Consider the following 16,508-nt stretch of genomic DNA (forward strand, 5'->3'; position numbering starts at 1 on the left):
TCAACTCTGTTACTGTCAAATATGTTACTGTGAACTCTGTTACTGACAAATGTGTTACTGTCAACTCTCTGTTATCGTCAACTCTGTAACTGTCAACTCTGTTACTGTCAACTCTGTTACGGTCATCTTTGTTACAGTCAACTCTGTAATCGTCAACTCTGTTACCGTCATCTCTGTTATCGTCAACTCTCTTACTGTCAACTCTGTTACTGTCAACTCTGTTATCGTCAACTGTGTTACCGTCATCTCTGTTATCGTCAACTATGTTATCGTCAACTGTTACCGTCAACTCTGTTACCGTCAACTGTTACCGTCAACTCTGTTACCGTCAACTCTGTTACCGTCAACTGTTACCGTCAACTCTGTTACCGTCAACTTTTTTATCGCCAATTTCTGTTACCATCAACCCTGTTACTTTTAACTCTGTTACTACTGTTGTTAAAAAAAATGAACAACATTTAGTAACATAATAAAAATTTAGTTTGCAGCAAACTTTACATTTGTTATTTATTATTCCAGTTTAAGAAACATTACTGGAAAATGCTTGAAGTGTATCCACAACTCTGCAATGATTCCTGTGTGTTAAGCTGTAATAGTGAAAGCTGTGCTTGACTTACTATGTTCATGAGCGTCAGGACGTAGTTTTGCACGTGCTCTTTTCCATGAAAGCGAACCACCGAGTCGTCCACCGCGAGTAGCACTTCGATGTTGTAGTCGTCTTTTTTTGCGTGTCTGCGTTTGCGCTCCGTCTCCGATAATTTCTCCTCCAAAACGCTGAGAGCGTTCGGCAGCTCAGCGATACCAAACTCTGCCACTAAACATGGAAACAAGGAAACACATTGTGTCAAAGCAGAGAAATACATCTGAATTTATAAAAATTGCTTGTTTTTTTTTATTTCAAGTTTTTATTTAGTATAACTCCCATATTTTTTTTACTAAATTCTGAGCAGGAATGGCAAAACATGTCGACAGATTCTGGCCTGGTAATAAAAGATGAAAGTGTGAAGGTGAAACTGAAGGTCATAAATCTGACACAGCAGAAGCTGCAGAACAAGAGTGATTTCCAGCCCAGCCAGGGAACTGCAGGTGAATAACCGAGTGGAGAATGTGGAGACTCTGGCGCTCCTGAAAGAGCCGCACATGTGGGATTTACATTGACATTCTCCCATAATTCCACACACGTCACAGCAGAAGATCATTACACTGGCGGATTACTGCTGATATTACACTCATACAGCAGAGTCTGGCTATGACACGAATCGGGCATGTGTGTGTGTGTGATGATCCTGATGATCACATGACCTTCATATGTTTTTACAGAAACATATGAATTTAAACACTTAAACATTACAGCATTCAACGATTTAGTGTTTTTCCCCTTTACACAAATATACACTAAGCATAAAGACTTTTTTATGCTGCGCCGGTCGCCCAGTCAGTCGTTCAGTTATTTAGTCAGTCGGATAGACGGTCGCTCGACAGCGGCCTCCAGAGGCTTTTTATGCGAGAATAGCGCGCGGGAGGCAATCGAGATGTGAAAAAGCGCGCACAGCGGCCTCTCGCGAATTAGCGAAAACAAAAACTACACAAATACGTACCTCCCAGGATGTATTTCATTTACGTTATTCCAGAAACGTCCACAGGGCTGCGTTTCCAGAATTAGCCTAGGTTGCATCGAAAATATGTACTGAAGTAAAAAGAACAGGTAACACTTTATAATAAGGTTCATTAGTTAATGCATTTACTAACATGAAGTAATCATGAACAACACATGTACAGCATTTAATGATCACAATTGAACATTTACTAATGCATTATTAACATATAAACTCATGCTTGTTAACATTGGTTAATGCACCATGAGTTAACAGGAACTCACAATGAACAGCAGTATTTTCATTAACTAACAATTACTAACATGAACAAATACAGTGGTAAATGTGTTGTTCATTGTTTGTTCATGTTAGAAAATGCATTAATTAACATTAACTAATGAACCTTATTGTGAAGTGTGACCAAAAAACAATACTCCAGTAGAGCACAGATACAGCCTTTTAGTCCTTACGTTTAGTTACGTCCTTTTCCTTACTATACATCTCTGGTCCTCAATACCAAGAACGTATGCAGGAACTTTCACGCGTTCTCTGTTCTTGCGGTCTCAAATTTTGGAACTGAACTTTGCCAGTTGATGATGATGTTGATGACAGCCACAGCCACATCACCCTGCAGCCTAAGACCGGTTACTCACTGAAGCTATGCAGGGCTGAGCCTGGTTTGTACCTGGATTGGAGACCACTAGGGAACACTAGGTTGCTGTTTGAAGTGGTGTTAGTGAGGCCAGCAGGGGGCGCTCAACCTGTGGTCTATGTGAGTCCTAATGCCCCAGTATAGTGAAGGGCACTCTACACTGTCAGTGGGTGCCGTTAAACCGAGACGTTAAACCGAGGACCTGACTCTCTGTGCTTATTAAAAATCCCATGGCACTTCTCGTGAAAGAGCAGGGGTGTAACCCCGGTGTCCTGGCCAAAGTCCCTCTATCGGCCCATATGATCATGGCCTCCCAATCATCCCCTTCCACCGAATTGGCTCTATCACTGTCTCTCCACTCCACCAATAGCTGGTGTGTGGTGAAGCACTGGCGCTGTTGTCCTGTGGCTGCCGTCGCATCATCCAAGTGGATGCTGCACACTGGTGGTGGTGTGGAGAGACCCCCCTCATGATTGTGAAGCGCTTTGGGTGTATGGCCATACACAATAAATGCGCTATATAAATACACATACATTACATTACATTACATGTTACACGAGGACGCAAGAACACGCAAGAACCACACTGTACCCAGAGTTTCTGAAAATCTTCACTTTTGCTGGAGCTTCAGAAAGTTTCAGGTTCAGTCACCCGACACTGGACAAGCAGCTAAATCACGTAGAAAAAAAAAGGGTGGTTTTCACACTAATACACTTTCCTTAAACACACATTTGGAAACATCTATGACCTTATGAACTCTACAAGCCGACGACACATTTCTCCACTTCTGCAATTTCACTTCACTTGCATCATGTTATTGTCCAAATGAAGCACCACGGGACAGACAGACATGGAGTCCTGTAAATAATTAATGCTCAGAGGCTTACAGAGAATGGGAATGGAGACGGTTTAATAACCAGCTGTCAATTACAGTGAATAAGTGCTGAAGCAATACTTTTAATAATCCAGAAAGTTCACAACAAACTCATTCATTTTCCTTTAGCTTAGTTCAGGGGTCGCCACACTCGTATCTGGAACAACTATTCCAGCATATGCTTTACACAGAGCATGCCCTTCCAGCAGCAACCCAGTACTGGGAAACACTCATACACACTCATTCCTTACGGCCACTTTAGTTCATCAATTCCTCTATAGCGCATGTGTTTGGACTGTGGGGGAAAACAGAGCACCAACATGCCAACATGGGAAGAACATGCAAACTCCACACAGAAATGCCAACTGACCCAGCCAGGACCAGCGACCTTCTTGCTTTGAGGAGATTGTGCTACCCACTGCGCCACCGTGATGCCTGAGGCTAATAATATTGAGCTTAAAATGGGTTTAAAACAATTAAAAACTGCTTTTATTCTAGCTGAAATAAAACAAATAAGACTTTCTCCAGAAGAACAAATATTAGAGGAAACACTGTGAAAAATTCCTGAATCTGAAAAATAGGGTGAATAATATTACATTTTAATTAAAAAAACTGTAACTTTTAAAAACCACTGATGCCATAATAATAATAATTATAATAATAAAAATAATAACAACAACAACAACAATGATAGTTAAAATAATAATAATAGAAATAATTATAACAACAACAATAATAATAGTAAATCTAATAATAGTAATAATAATAATAGCAATAATAATAATAATAACAACAATAATAATAAAATAATAATAACAACAACAACAATAATGATAATAAAAATAATAATAGTAATAACAATAGTAATAATAATAATAATAATAACAACAATAATAATAACAACAACAATAATGATAGTAAAAATAATAATAGAAATATTTATAACAACAATAATAATAATAGTAATAGTAATAATAGTAATACTAATAATAATCATAGTAAAATTATTAGTAACAATAGTAATATTAAAAATAACAACAAAAACAATAATAATAATAATGATAATAATAATAATAACAACAGTAATAATAATAATAATAGAAATAATTATAACAACAAAAGTAAAAATATAAAACATTATAAGAATAATAAAATAATAATAATAATTATAACAACAACAATAATAATAGTAAATATAATAATAGTAATAATAATAATAGTAATAATAATAATAATAATAACAACAATAATAATAAAATAATAATAACAGCAACAACAATAATGATAGTAAAAATAATAATAGTAATAACAATAGTAATAATAATAATAATAACAATAATAATAATAACAACAACAATAATGATAGTAAAAATAATAATAATAGAAATATTTATAACAACAATAATAATAATAGTAAATATAATAATAGTAATACTAATAATAATCATAGTAAAAATATTAGTAACAATAGTAATATTAAAAATAACAACAAAAACAATAATAATAATAATGATAATGATAATAATAATAACAACAGTAATAGTAATAATAATAATAGAAATAATTATAACAACAAAAGTAAAAATATAAAACATTATAAGAATAATAAAATAATAATAATAAGAGTAATAATAATAGTAACAATAATAGTAATATAAAAAATAACAACAACAATAATAATAATAATAATAATAATAATAATAATAATAACACTAGTTCTGCAGGTAATTAAAGTGTTTCCGTCATTTCTCCTCAGCATACCTTCATTGTGGAGCTCGTCTGGCCTTCGATCTTTGTCCCTTTTAATGGCCGACCTCCTGTAGACCACATGAACACGACCTTTGACCTCGACCTCCTGCTGACCTTTCTCTAGCGGCTCGATGAAGAACTCCTCATCATCAGTGCGAATCAAGCCCGCCTGAAAACACACACACACACACACACCAAATAAATATATATACACATGTGCACACTCACACACACACACACACACACATACATATATATAGAAACACACACATATGCTCAAATGTACCCACACAAACACATATACTGTACATGCACACACACATAAACACATATACACACACTGAAACACGAGCAGATAGTTTAGAATTTATTCATTCATTCGTTCATTTTCTTTTCGGCTTAGTCCCTTTATTAATCTGTGGTCGACACAGCGGAATGAACCGCCAACTTATCCATCACATGTTTTACACAGCAGATGCCCTTCCAGCTGCAACCCAGTACTGGAAAACTCATTATTGAATAAAATAAAATAAAATTCATAATAAAAATTAAATATAACGCGCTGCAATTTAAGAAAGCACATGCAATTACACAAAACACTAGCAAATAAAGAAACAAATAAAACGTATAAATGTATAAATAATAAAATAAATAAAAAAAATACAATAATTAAATAAAATAAAATTCCGCCTCACAGCAAGGAGGTCACTGGTTAGAGTCCCGGCTGGGTCAGTTGGCGTTTCTGTGTGGAGTTTGCATGTTCTCCCCGTGTTAGCGTGGGTTTTCCCCCAGTCTAAACACATGCGCTATAGGGGAATTGATTAACTAAATTGGCCGTAGTGTATAAGTGTGTGTGTGTGTGTGTGTGTGTATAAGTGTGTATGGGTGTTTCCCAATACTGGGTTGCAGCTGGAAGGGCATCCGCAGTGTAATCATATGTTGTAATAGTTGTTTATGAATAAATGGTATTGTGTTTTGTTGGAACAGAAGAGCAGCTCTTAATGGAAACAGCAGACGCTTCAGCAGGACAGACTGAAGGTTAATCAGTTTTATGCTGCTTTCATTCATGAATTGAGTTTGAAGCGTCTGTGTTTTAGCTTCGACTCTGAATGTCAGACTAATGTGATAAAGCTGCAGCAGGACTGAATGTGTTAACCTCTGAGGCGCTGTTTGCTGAACAGGTCAGTGTTTACCAATAGATTCAATCTACGGTGGCGAGAGAGCTTAACGCGCTGCAATTTAAGAAAGCACATGCAATTACACAAAACACCAGCAAATAAAGAAACCATCTTCATCAATTTGACAGCACACGTGTTGCAAATTCTTACAACACAAACAACTGAAGAAACGCGGCGCAAATTGGTCACATCGCTTGCAAATATAAACGTAACACAACGGAAATGTTTCAAGAGGATTTAAAATCATGACGGACCCTTGCCAATGACAATGACAAGATATCGGTACTCTGTATCGGCCGATCCCCATGACAAGATATCGGTACTCTGTATCGGCCGATCACCATGACAAGATATCGGTACTCTGTATCGGCCGATGACCATGACAAGATATCGGTACTCTGTATCGGCCGATCCCCATGACAAGATATCGGTACTCTGTATCGGCCGATCACAATGACAAAATATCGATACTCTGTATAGGCCAATCACCATGACAAGATATCGGTACTCTGTATCGGCCGATCACCATGACAAGATATCGATACTCTGTATAGGCCAATCACCATGACAAGAAATTGGTACTCCATATCAGCTAATCACCATGAGAAGATATTGGTACTCGTATCGGTCAATCACCATGACAAGATATCGGAAATCTGTATCGGCCAATCACCATGACAAGAAATCGGTACTCCATATCGGCTAATCACCACGAGAAGATATCGATACTCTGTATCGGCCAATCACCATGACAAGACATCGGTACTCTGTATCGGCCAATCACCATGACAAGATATCGGTACTCTGTATCGGCCAATCACCATGACAAGAAATCGGTACTCTGTATCGGCCAATCACCATGACAAGATATCGGTACTCTGTATCGGCCAATCACCATGACAAGATATCGGTACTCAGTATCGGCCAATCACCATGAGAAGATATCAGTACTCCATATCGGCCAATCACCATGACAAGATATCGGTACTCTGTATCGGCCAATCACCATGACAAGAAATCGGTACTCTGTATCGGCCAATCACCATGACAAGATATCGGTACTCTGTATCGGCCAATCACCATGACAAGATATCGGGTTTGGAGTGCGGTGAAGGGTGGTTATAGAAAGCAGGTAAGACAAAAACAAAAGCCAAAAAATAAAACAAACAAGTAAACAACATCTGAAAACATGATAAAAATCAAGCGAGGACTTTTCTTTATCTGGATTGCTTTTGAAAACACTGTCAATAGGGTTTAGGTTAGGTGGAGGGTGGGGGTATCATTCAGTCAGTCAGTTAGTCAACAGCTGTCTCTGGTGGATTTACACGAGAAGAGTAGGCGCGAATGGCACTTGCGATAAAAATTTGATAAGCGTACACAGCGGCCTCTGGTGAAAACAAAAACTGCAAATAAACGTACCTCTTGGGAAGCATTTGGCACTCTTCAGAAATGTATATAGGGGTGCGTAATCAGAATGAGCCTGGGTTGGATATAGGGTCATATATGAACACATACAGTTAAAATCAGATTTATTAACCCCCTTGTTAAATTTTAATTATTTAATATTATTTCCCCCAATTTCTGTTTAACAGAGAGCTGATATTTTCCAGCTCATTTCTAATGATAATAGTTAAATAACTCATCTCTAATACCTGATTTATTTTCTCTCTGCCATGATAACAGCACATAATATTAGACTAGATATTCTTCAAGACACTAGTGTTCAGCTTAAAGTGACATAAAGGCTTCACTAGGGTAATTAGGGTAAAGTTAGGGTTATTAGGCAAGTCATTGTATAACAGTGGTTTGTTCTGGAGACAATCCAACACTAATATTGCTGAAGGGGCCAATAATATTGACCTAAAAATGGCTTTTTTCTTAAATTTTTTTTAACTGCTTTTATTCTAGCCTAAATAAAACAAATGAGACTTTCTCCAGAATAGGGATGCAACAATTAACCAGTTTCACTATTAACCGCAATTTAATTCATCACGGTTAATTAATCGTAAAAGCTTCTCCAGGGCTGGAGCAAGCTGAACTGCCACTCTAGGCAAAGGACGGTCAAGCCGCCCTCAACCCTAAAGTGAAAACGGGGGGGTGTCGCAGACGGCCTCTCTATTCTGCTGCCCTAGACGCGGATATAACCGAGGTGGCAAGGGTAGTTTCAGGGATGCTGCCCTCTCTATTCTGCTGCCCTAGATGCGGATATAACTGAGAGCGCTGGTGGTGAGGGTCGTGTCGCGGATGCCACCCTCTCTAATCTGCCGCCCTAGATGCGGATATAACTGAGGGCGTGGGTGGCGAGGATAGTTTTGGGGACGCCGCCCTCTCTATTCTGCTGCCCTAGGTGGCCGCCTAGGTCGCCTCTATGGACGCGCCGGCCCTGGGCTTCTCAACACAGCGTTTCTGCATGGAACAAAACTGCAGCCACTAAACAAAGTTATGCCAACTGTGTACTAGTTTGTACACCAAGACTAATAACCGCGCACACTGGACTAACTATGACTCGGGCTATTAACTAAGGCAAGCTCGTGCAAGTTAGTTTTTTCCAATGGAGGGACATGCATGCGATACAACATGTCTTTTTGTGACCGCAGGAACTGCAAACAGCTAAAGTTTGAGGAAAAAGCAATGGAAAGTACACAGGTTTGCAAACCCACTTAAAGTTACAAATAATGCCGATAATGAGAGCCAGTGCCAGCCAAGACCATTCATTCATTCATTTTCTTGTCGGCCTAGTCCCTTTATTAATTCGGGGTTGCCACAGGGGAATGAACCGCCAACTTATCCAGCAAGTTTTTACGCAGCGGATGCCCTTCCAGCCGCAACCCATCTCTGGGAAACATCCACACACATACACACTCATACACTACGGACAATTTAGCCTACCCAATTCACCTGTACCGCATGTCTGTGGACTGTGGGGGAAACCGGAGCACCCGGAGGAAACCCACGCGAAGGCAGGGAGAACATGCAAACTCTACACAGAAAAGCCAACTGAGCCGAGGTTGGAACCAGCGACCTTCTTGCTGTGAGGCGACAGCACTACCTACTGCGCCACTGCCTCGCCCAGCCGAGACCAACCGAGTGTTTTTGGAGAGAGTGCTGAAAGACTCCAGCCTGTTTCACATCGCAAGCGTGAGCAGAGCTTGTTTTTTTTGGAGTCCATGTTAACAGATTAGAGTTTTCATACTGCACGCAGAAGCAGTGCGTCATTGGCGCAATAGTTTTGCCGCTGGATCTATTTTTGCCGGTGCATTGATATTGACAATGACCAAAAACACACTGAATGACCAATTTTACCTGACTGCATCGATAACATCCACTGATTTTTATATATTCAATCAAATGAACTTAAACGATTTAAACGACAATATTTAGTGGGGTCCGAACCACAAAACAAAATCTAAAACGATTTTAAACTAGCTTTAAATTATTGGGGTTTTGAAAGCAATGAATGCAAATAATGTAATGTGTATTTATATGTCACATTTATTGTGTAAAGCGCTTCTCAATCATGAGATTGACCAGTGTGCAGCATCCACTTGGATGATGCGATGGCAGCCACAGAGCAACAGCGCCAGTGCGCTCACCACACACCAGCTATTGGGGGAGTGGAGAGACAGTGATAATCGTGATTATTTCTTAGACTATAATTGTACAACCAAAATGTATAATCGTTGCCTCCAGAAAAACAAATATTATAGGAAATACTGTAAAAAATTCCTGAATCTGTTCAACATCATTTGGGAAATATATGATAAACAATTCACAGGAGGGCGAATAATTTTGCCCACAACTGTGTGTGTGTGTGTGTGTATATATATATATATATATATATATATATATATATATATATATATATATATATATATATATATATATATATATATATATATATATATATATATATATATATATATATATATATATATTTATATATATATATATATATACATATATATATATATTTATATATATATATACATATATATATATATTTATATATATATATACATATATATATATATATATATATATATACATATATATATATATATATATATATATATATATATATATATATATATATATATTTATATATATATATATATACATACATACATATATATATATATATATATATATATATATATATATATATATACATATACATATATATATATATATATATATATATATATACATATACATATATATATATATATATATATATATATATATATATATATATATATATATATATGTATATATATATATATATATATGGATAGCACAATATAGCACACTTGAGGCAAAATGTGATTTTCTCTGCCTATAATTCATCTCTGACAGTAGAAACTGGAGCTTTTTACCTGAATAAAAGCAGAACTTTCATCTGGACTACAAAGACTGAATGTGGGCCATAATGTAGGCCAGCAATCTCAAAGCCCAGAAGCGTCATTATTTCTGATTATAATAATCGTTTCTGCGGCACCTGAGAAACTCCTGCTGAGTTCTGAGGTTGTCAACCGCTCGGCTTTAATTAAATGATGAGGGATTTAATCAGTGCCATGATAACAATATAAACTACACAATATATCATTTCAGCATCGACATCTTAGTGTTTATTCACAGTAATCTCATCGCGGTCTGGATTATAGATGATTAGAACATGTGAGATCTGTGCAGACATTGCAAAAATCAATCATAACACACTGAAAGTGGAAAACTTGGGTCTCTAGAACAGCGTACGTTATTTAATTAATTATTAATGACAAAATTAAATCATTACAACTGTATTTACACAACTTTTCTAATTAATCTGACACGTTATCTACTCAATGCATTATTTAATTACTTGACTAAATACTAATCCAAATAAATCTCAATACATAGACAAGATAAGCTAAACGTTTAAACTTGAGTCAGGCAGTGGTTCAGTGGTCAGCACTGTGGCCTCACAGCAAGAAAGACGCTGGTTTGAGTCCCGGCTGGGTCAGTTGGCATTTCTGTGTGGAGTTTGCATGTTCTCCCCGTGTTGGCGTGGGTTTCCTTCGGGTGCTCCGGTTTCCCCCACAGTCCAAACACATGCGCTATAGGGGGATTGATGAACTAAATTAGCCGTAGTGTATTTGGTGAATCAGTGTGGGTGTTTCCCAGTACTGGGTTGCATCTCGAAGGGCATCAGCTATGTAAAACATATGCTGGAATAGTTGGCGGTTCATTCCGCTGTGGTGACCCCTGATGAATGAATTTGAGTCAGACATTTTTTGTTGTATTATAATTACACCTAAAATGTAAACAATAGATGTATTAAAACACAAAATGTTTTTAATGTTACAACAGCATAATTCTTTATTCATATAATTATTTATAATCTAGTCTGTAATAGAACAGAAAAAGCACTGGCAGTTCATTACGACTACATAGTTTTTTTGCACCTATATTTACAACACCGATACAGACAATTTATCACAACAAACTATTTAACAAATGTCTCTTTTTAGAGCTTTTCTAGCATCAAATTTGAGAGGAAAGATGAACGTCTCATAATAAAATTAAAAAGCATGAATAAACATTTAAAAAAAACATAAAATAAAAATGGAAAACTGTCAAATAAACCATGAAAATAAATGAGGATATAATACTTTTTGGGGGCTGTACTGTATGTTTAGGTAACATAATGAAAAGTAACAGTTATAAATCTATATATACATTTATAAAGCTATATATACAGTTTAGCTATATATATATATATATATATATATATATATATATATATATATATATATATATATATATATATATATATATATATATATATATATAACTGTATATATATAGCTTTATAAATGTTACTTTTCCCTATGTTACCTAAACATACAGTACAGTTTTTTATATGCATTTATTGTACTTCTGGGTTTATTTTGGGTTTGTTTTAATGCTGGAAAGTCGACAAAAGTATATTTAATGCACACATATAAATATTCTGCTGAAAAACCTGTTGTAGATAATCTGATAAATGTATTTGTTTGACTGGATTTTTCTAATAATTAAAAAGCATGTAGTGTCTTTTGCTGTCAAATATTTACTTATTATAAAATATACATAGAAAGTAAAGTAGCCATACTGAAATGACTAGATTATTGAAGTGCATTATTACTGTACAGTCGAATAAAATAATAAAAAAAAAATAATAATAATAATGTATTAGTATAATTATAATTCAGTAATGTATGTTTTATGTAGATTATGTATAGGGGCAACACAGTGCCTCAGTGGATAGCACTGTGGCCTCACACCAAGAAGGCTACTGGTTCGAGTCCCAGCTGGGTCAGTTGGTGTTTCTGTGTGGAGTTCTGAGTGTATGTGAATTTGAGCATGTATGGGTGTTGCATGTAAGGGCATCTGCTGTGTAAAACATATGCATGAATAGTTGGAAGTTCATTCCACTGTGGCGACCCCTGATAAATAAGGGATTAAACTGAAGGAAAATTAATGAATATTATATATATATATTATATTCATTCATTTTCTTTTCACCTTAGTCCCTTTATTAATCCGTGGTTGCCACAGCGGAATGAACCACCAACTTATCCAGCACATTTTTTATGCAGTAGATGCCCTCCCAGCTGCAACCCATCTCTGGGAATATTATATATATAATATCTGTATATCACTTTAAATGCATGCCAAATACAGACCTAAATACATCTTATTTCTCACAAAAGCGTAAAAGGTGGCGAGATATTTTAACAGCAAGGCAGTAAACAACCACCCAAAAGCATCTAACAGCATCCTGGAAACACCTTTAACATCACAATCCTGAGTTCTACACTGAAAACACACTTACATTCGCTTCTGAACATGAAAATATGTGGCTAAAGCAAGCGGAAACTCAGGAGTTCAGGTTCAGGCTGTGGGTTCAGCACATGCCAGTCTTTTCCCTCTCCCTGTGTGTTGACTAAAAAGGCAAGATCAACGCCTCTTCAGGCACAAATATACACTAAATTCCACATATAAGCTCCAGTGACTTTGAAGGTGGATATTTATAATATAGCGAGACGCTTCGTCCAGCAGCATACGGTTTCACACACACCAGCTATAGAGAACTCTGGAGACACACACTTCAATGTATTTTTAAAGGAGACCTACTGTGTTCTGCCCTATTCTACAAGATGTAAAATACTCTGCTGTCTCTAGAGTGTGTAGTGAAGTTTGAGCTGCGAACAGCACACAGAGAATGTTCTCTAACTCTCTGAAACTGACCCTTTTAGACTTTGATCTTAATTGGGGCATTTAGTGACTGTCGCTTTAAATTCAAATGAGATTGTGCTCTATTTAATAAGAAGGCGGAGCTACTTATACATATGCATCAGCATAGTGACAGATGTGAAACAGCAGTGTGTGTGTGTTGTCAATGCTGGTCAGGTGTGCATGTGCGCTTCAGTGTCACTCTACTGGCTAATAGACAGACGGCTGCTTCTCACTCAGGACTGCTGTTTATGCTAATGAGAGAGAGAGATGGGCACTAGTGGGCGGGGCTTTCACCCTCTGATGACAGATACAAAGGGAGAATGTCAATCAAAGTGTTTCATTCCACAGATTTGTGTGAATGCTAAAGGTTTTAAATAAGCAAATTCAATTTAATTTAATTATGGGGCGAGGCAGTGGCGCAGTAGGTAGTACTGTCGCCTCACAGCAAGAAGGTCGCTGGGTCGCTGGTTCGAACATCGGTTCAGTTGGCAATTCTGTGTGGAGTTTGCATGTTCTTCTTGCGTTCGCATGGGTTTCCACCGGGTGCTCCGGTTTCCCCCACAGTCCAAACACATGCGGTACAGGTGAATTGGGTAGGCAAAATTGTCCGTAGTGTATGAGTGTGTGAATGTGTGTGGATGTTTCCCAGAGATGGGTTGTGGCTGGAAGGGCATCCGCTGCTTAAAAACTTGCTGAATAAGTTGGCGGTTCACTTCGCTGTGGCGACCCGGATTAATAAAGGGACTAAGCCGACAAGAAAATTAATGATGAATGAATAATTTAATTTAATTTAATTTAATTTTTAAAATTTTTTTAATTTAATTTAATTTAATTTAATTTAATTTAATTTAATTTAATTTAATTTAATTTAATTTAATTTAATTTAATTTAATTTAATTTTTGAATTTAATTTAATTTAATTTAATTTAATTTCATTTCATTTCATTTCATTTCATTATTTTGACCTTGGTAATACATAAACAGAAATGTAAAAAAAAAAAAAAAAACATTTCTAAAATGCCATTTATGAAATTATATTTTAAAAAAATTAAATTAAAGTTCTCTCAAATTTTAGATTATTTCTTATAAATTAAAACTTGGAATAAAAAAAATGTGTAATAAAAGGCATAATTTAATTATTTATTATTATTATTATTAGGGACGAGCACCTATAGGCCCTATTAGAATTGCTCCGTTTATTATTATTATTATTTTTTATTATTGTTCATTCATTCATTTATTCATTTTAGTCCTCTTTCCCAGGCCAGCCGAGAGACATACTCCCTCAATCATGTCTTAAGTCTTCCCCGAGGCCTCCTCCCGGTGGGACATGCCTGGAACACCTCCCTAGGTAGGCGTCGAGGAGGCATCTATAACAGATGCCCGAGCCACCTCAGCTGACTTCTCTGGATGTGGAGGAGCAGCGTCTCTACTCCGAGCTCCTCCCGGGTGACAGAACTCCTCACCCTATCTATAAGGGTGCGCCCTGCCACCCTGCAAAGGAAACTCATTTCAGCCGCTTGTATCTGAGATTCTGTCCTTTCAGTCATGACCCAAAGCTCATGACCATGGGTGAGAGTAGGAACATAGATTGAGCAAGAAATCGAGAGCTTCGTCTTTCGGCTCAGCTCATTCTTCAGCACAGTGAAGCAGTACATCAACCGCATTACTGCTGCCGCTAAACAATCTGACTGTCAGTCTCACGCTCCATCCTTCCCTCACTCGTGAACAAAACCCCGACATACTGAAACTCCTCCACCTGGGGTAAGGACTTTCCTCCAACCTTTAGATAGCAAACCACCTGGTGGAGCACCATGGCCTCGGGCCTGGAGATGCTGATTCTCATGCCAGCTGCATCACACTCGGCAGCAAACCGGCCCTTTTGCATGCTGAAGGTCCATGTTTGATGAAGCCAACAAAACAACATCGTCTGTGAATAAAATAAATGAGATCCTGTGGTCCCCGAACCGGACCCTCTCCAGCCCAAGGCTGCGCTTTGAATTTCTGTCCATAAAAATGATGAACAGAATTGGTGACAAAGAGCAGCCCTGCCGGAGTCCAACATGCACTGGAAACAAGTCCAACTTATTGCCGTCAATGTGAACCAGACTTCTACTCTGTTCATACAGGCTTGAGATAACGCCTCTGACCCCAATGCCACGAGGGAAACAATTGAATGCCTTTTCCAAGTCCACAAAACACATGTGGACTGGTTGGGCATACTCCCATGAACCCTTGAGCATCCTGCTGAGAGTATAGAGCTGGTCCATGTTCCACGGCCTGGACAAAAACCACATTCTTCCTCCTGAATCCTATGTTCAACTATCAGCCGGATCCTCTACTCCAGTGCCCTGACATAGACTTTCCCTGGGAGGCTGAGGTGTTGGAGTACACCCTCCGGTCCCCCTTATTAAAAATGGGAACCACCACCCCAGTTGCCCAGTCCAGAGATCCTGTCTACGACAACCAGGCGATGTTGAAGAGACGTGTCAACCAAGACAGCCCCACAACATCCAGAGACCTAAGATACACAGGGTGAATCTCGTCCACCCTCGCTGCTTTGCCACTGCGGAGCTTGAAAACTCCCTCAGTGACCTCAGCTTGGGTGATGTGCGAGTCCACCCCTGCATCCCCAGTCTCTGCTTCCTCAATGAAAGACATGTCAGTGGGGTTAAGGAGATCCTCAAAGTATTCCTTCCACAGTCCAACAACATCCCCAGTGGAGGTCAACAGCTCCCCACTTCTGCTGTGAACAGTGTCGATGTGGAGCTGCGTTCCCCTCCTGAGGCGCCGAGCGGTTTGCCAGAATCTCTTTGGGGCCGACCAATAGTCTCCAGAACTCTGCCCAGGCCCAAGTTTTCGTTTCCACAACCACCCGGGCTGCAGCACTCTTGGCATAGTATTATTATTATTATTAATAATATTATTATTATTATTAACATTATTATTATTATTATTATTGTTGTTGTTATTATCAATAGTATTAATATTATTATTAATGTTATTATTATTATTATTATTGTTATTATTATTATTATTATTATTATTATTATTATTATTATTAATGTTATTGTTATTATTATTATTATTATTATTATTATTATTATTATTATTATTATTATTACTATTATTAATATGATTATTATTATTATTATTAATATTATTATTACTATTATTAATATGATGATGATGATGATGAT

General features: G+C 37.3%; 1 protein-coding gene across 2 annotated transcripts in view; it reads right to left on the minus strand.

Annotated features, from left to right (window-relative positions):
- The window catches only part of adamts14 (ADAM metallopeptidase with thrombospondin type 1 motif, 14), a 103,428-nt gene that overhangs the window by 50,757 nt on the left and 36,163 nt on the right, over positions 1-16,508 (minus strand). For both annotated transcript variants that reach the window (XM_073918961.1, XM_017358603.4), the window contains exons 3-4: positions 4,883-5,039; positions 618-814 (exon numbers count right to left, since the gene is read on the minus strand). In XM_073918961.1, coding sequence (XP_073775062.1) covers positions 618-814; positions 4,883-5,039 — 354 coding nt within the window. The remainder of the gene's footprint in view (positions 1-617; positions 815-4,882; positions 5,040-16,508) is intronic.

Source organism: Danio rerio, chromosome 12, assembly GCF_049306965.1.
Source record: "Danio rerio strain Tuebingen ecotype United States chromosome 12, GRCz12tu, whole genome shotgun sequence".
Taxonomy (NCBI): domain Eukaryota; kingdom Metazoa; phylum Chordata; class Actinopteri; order Cypriniformes; family Danionidae; genus Danio; species Danio rerio.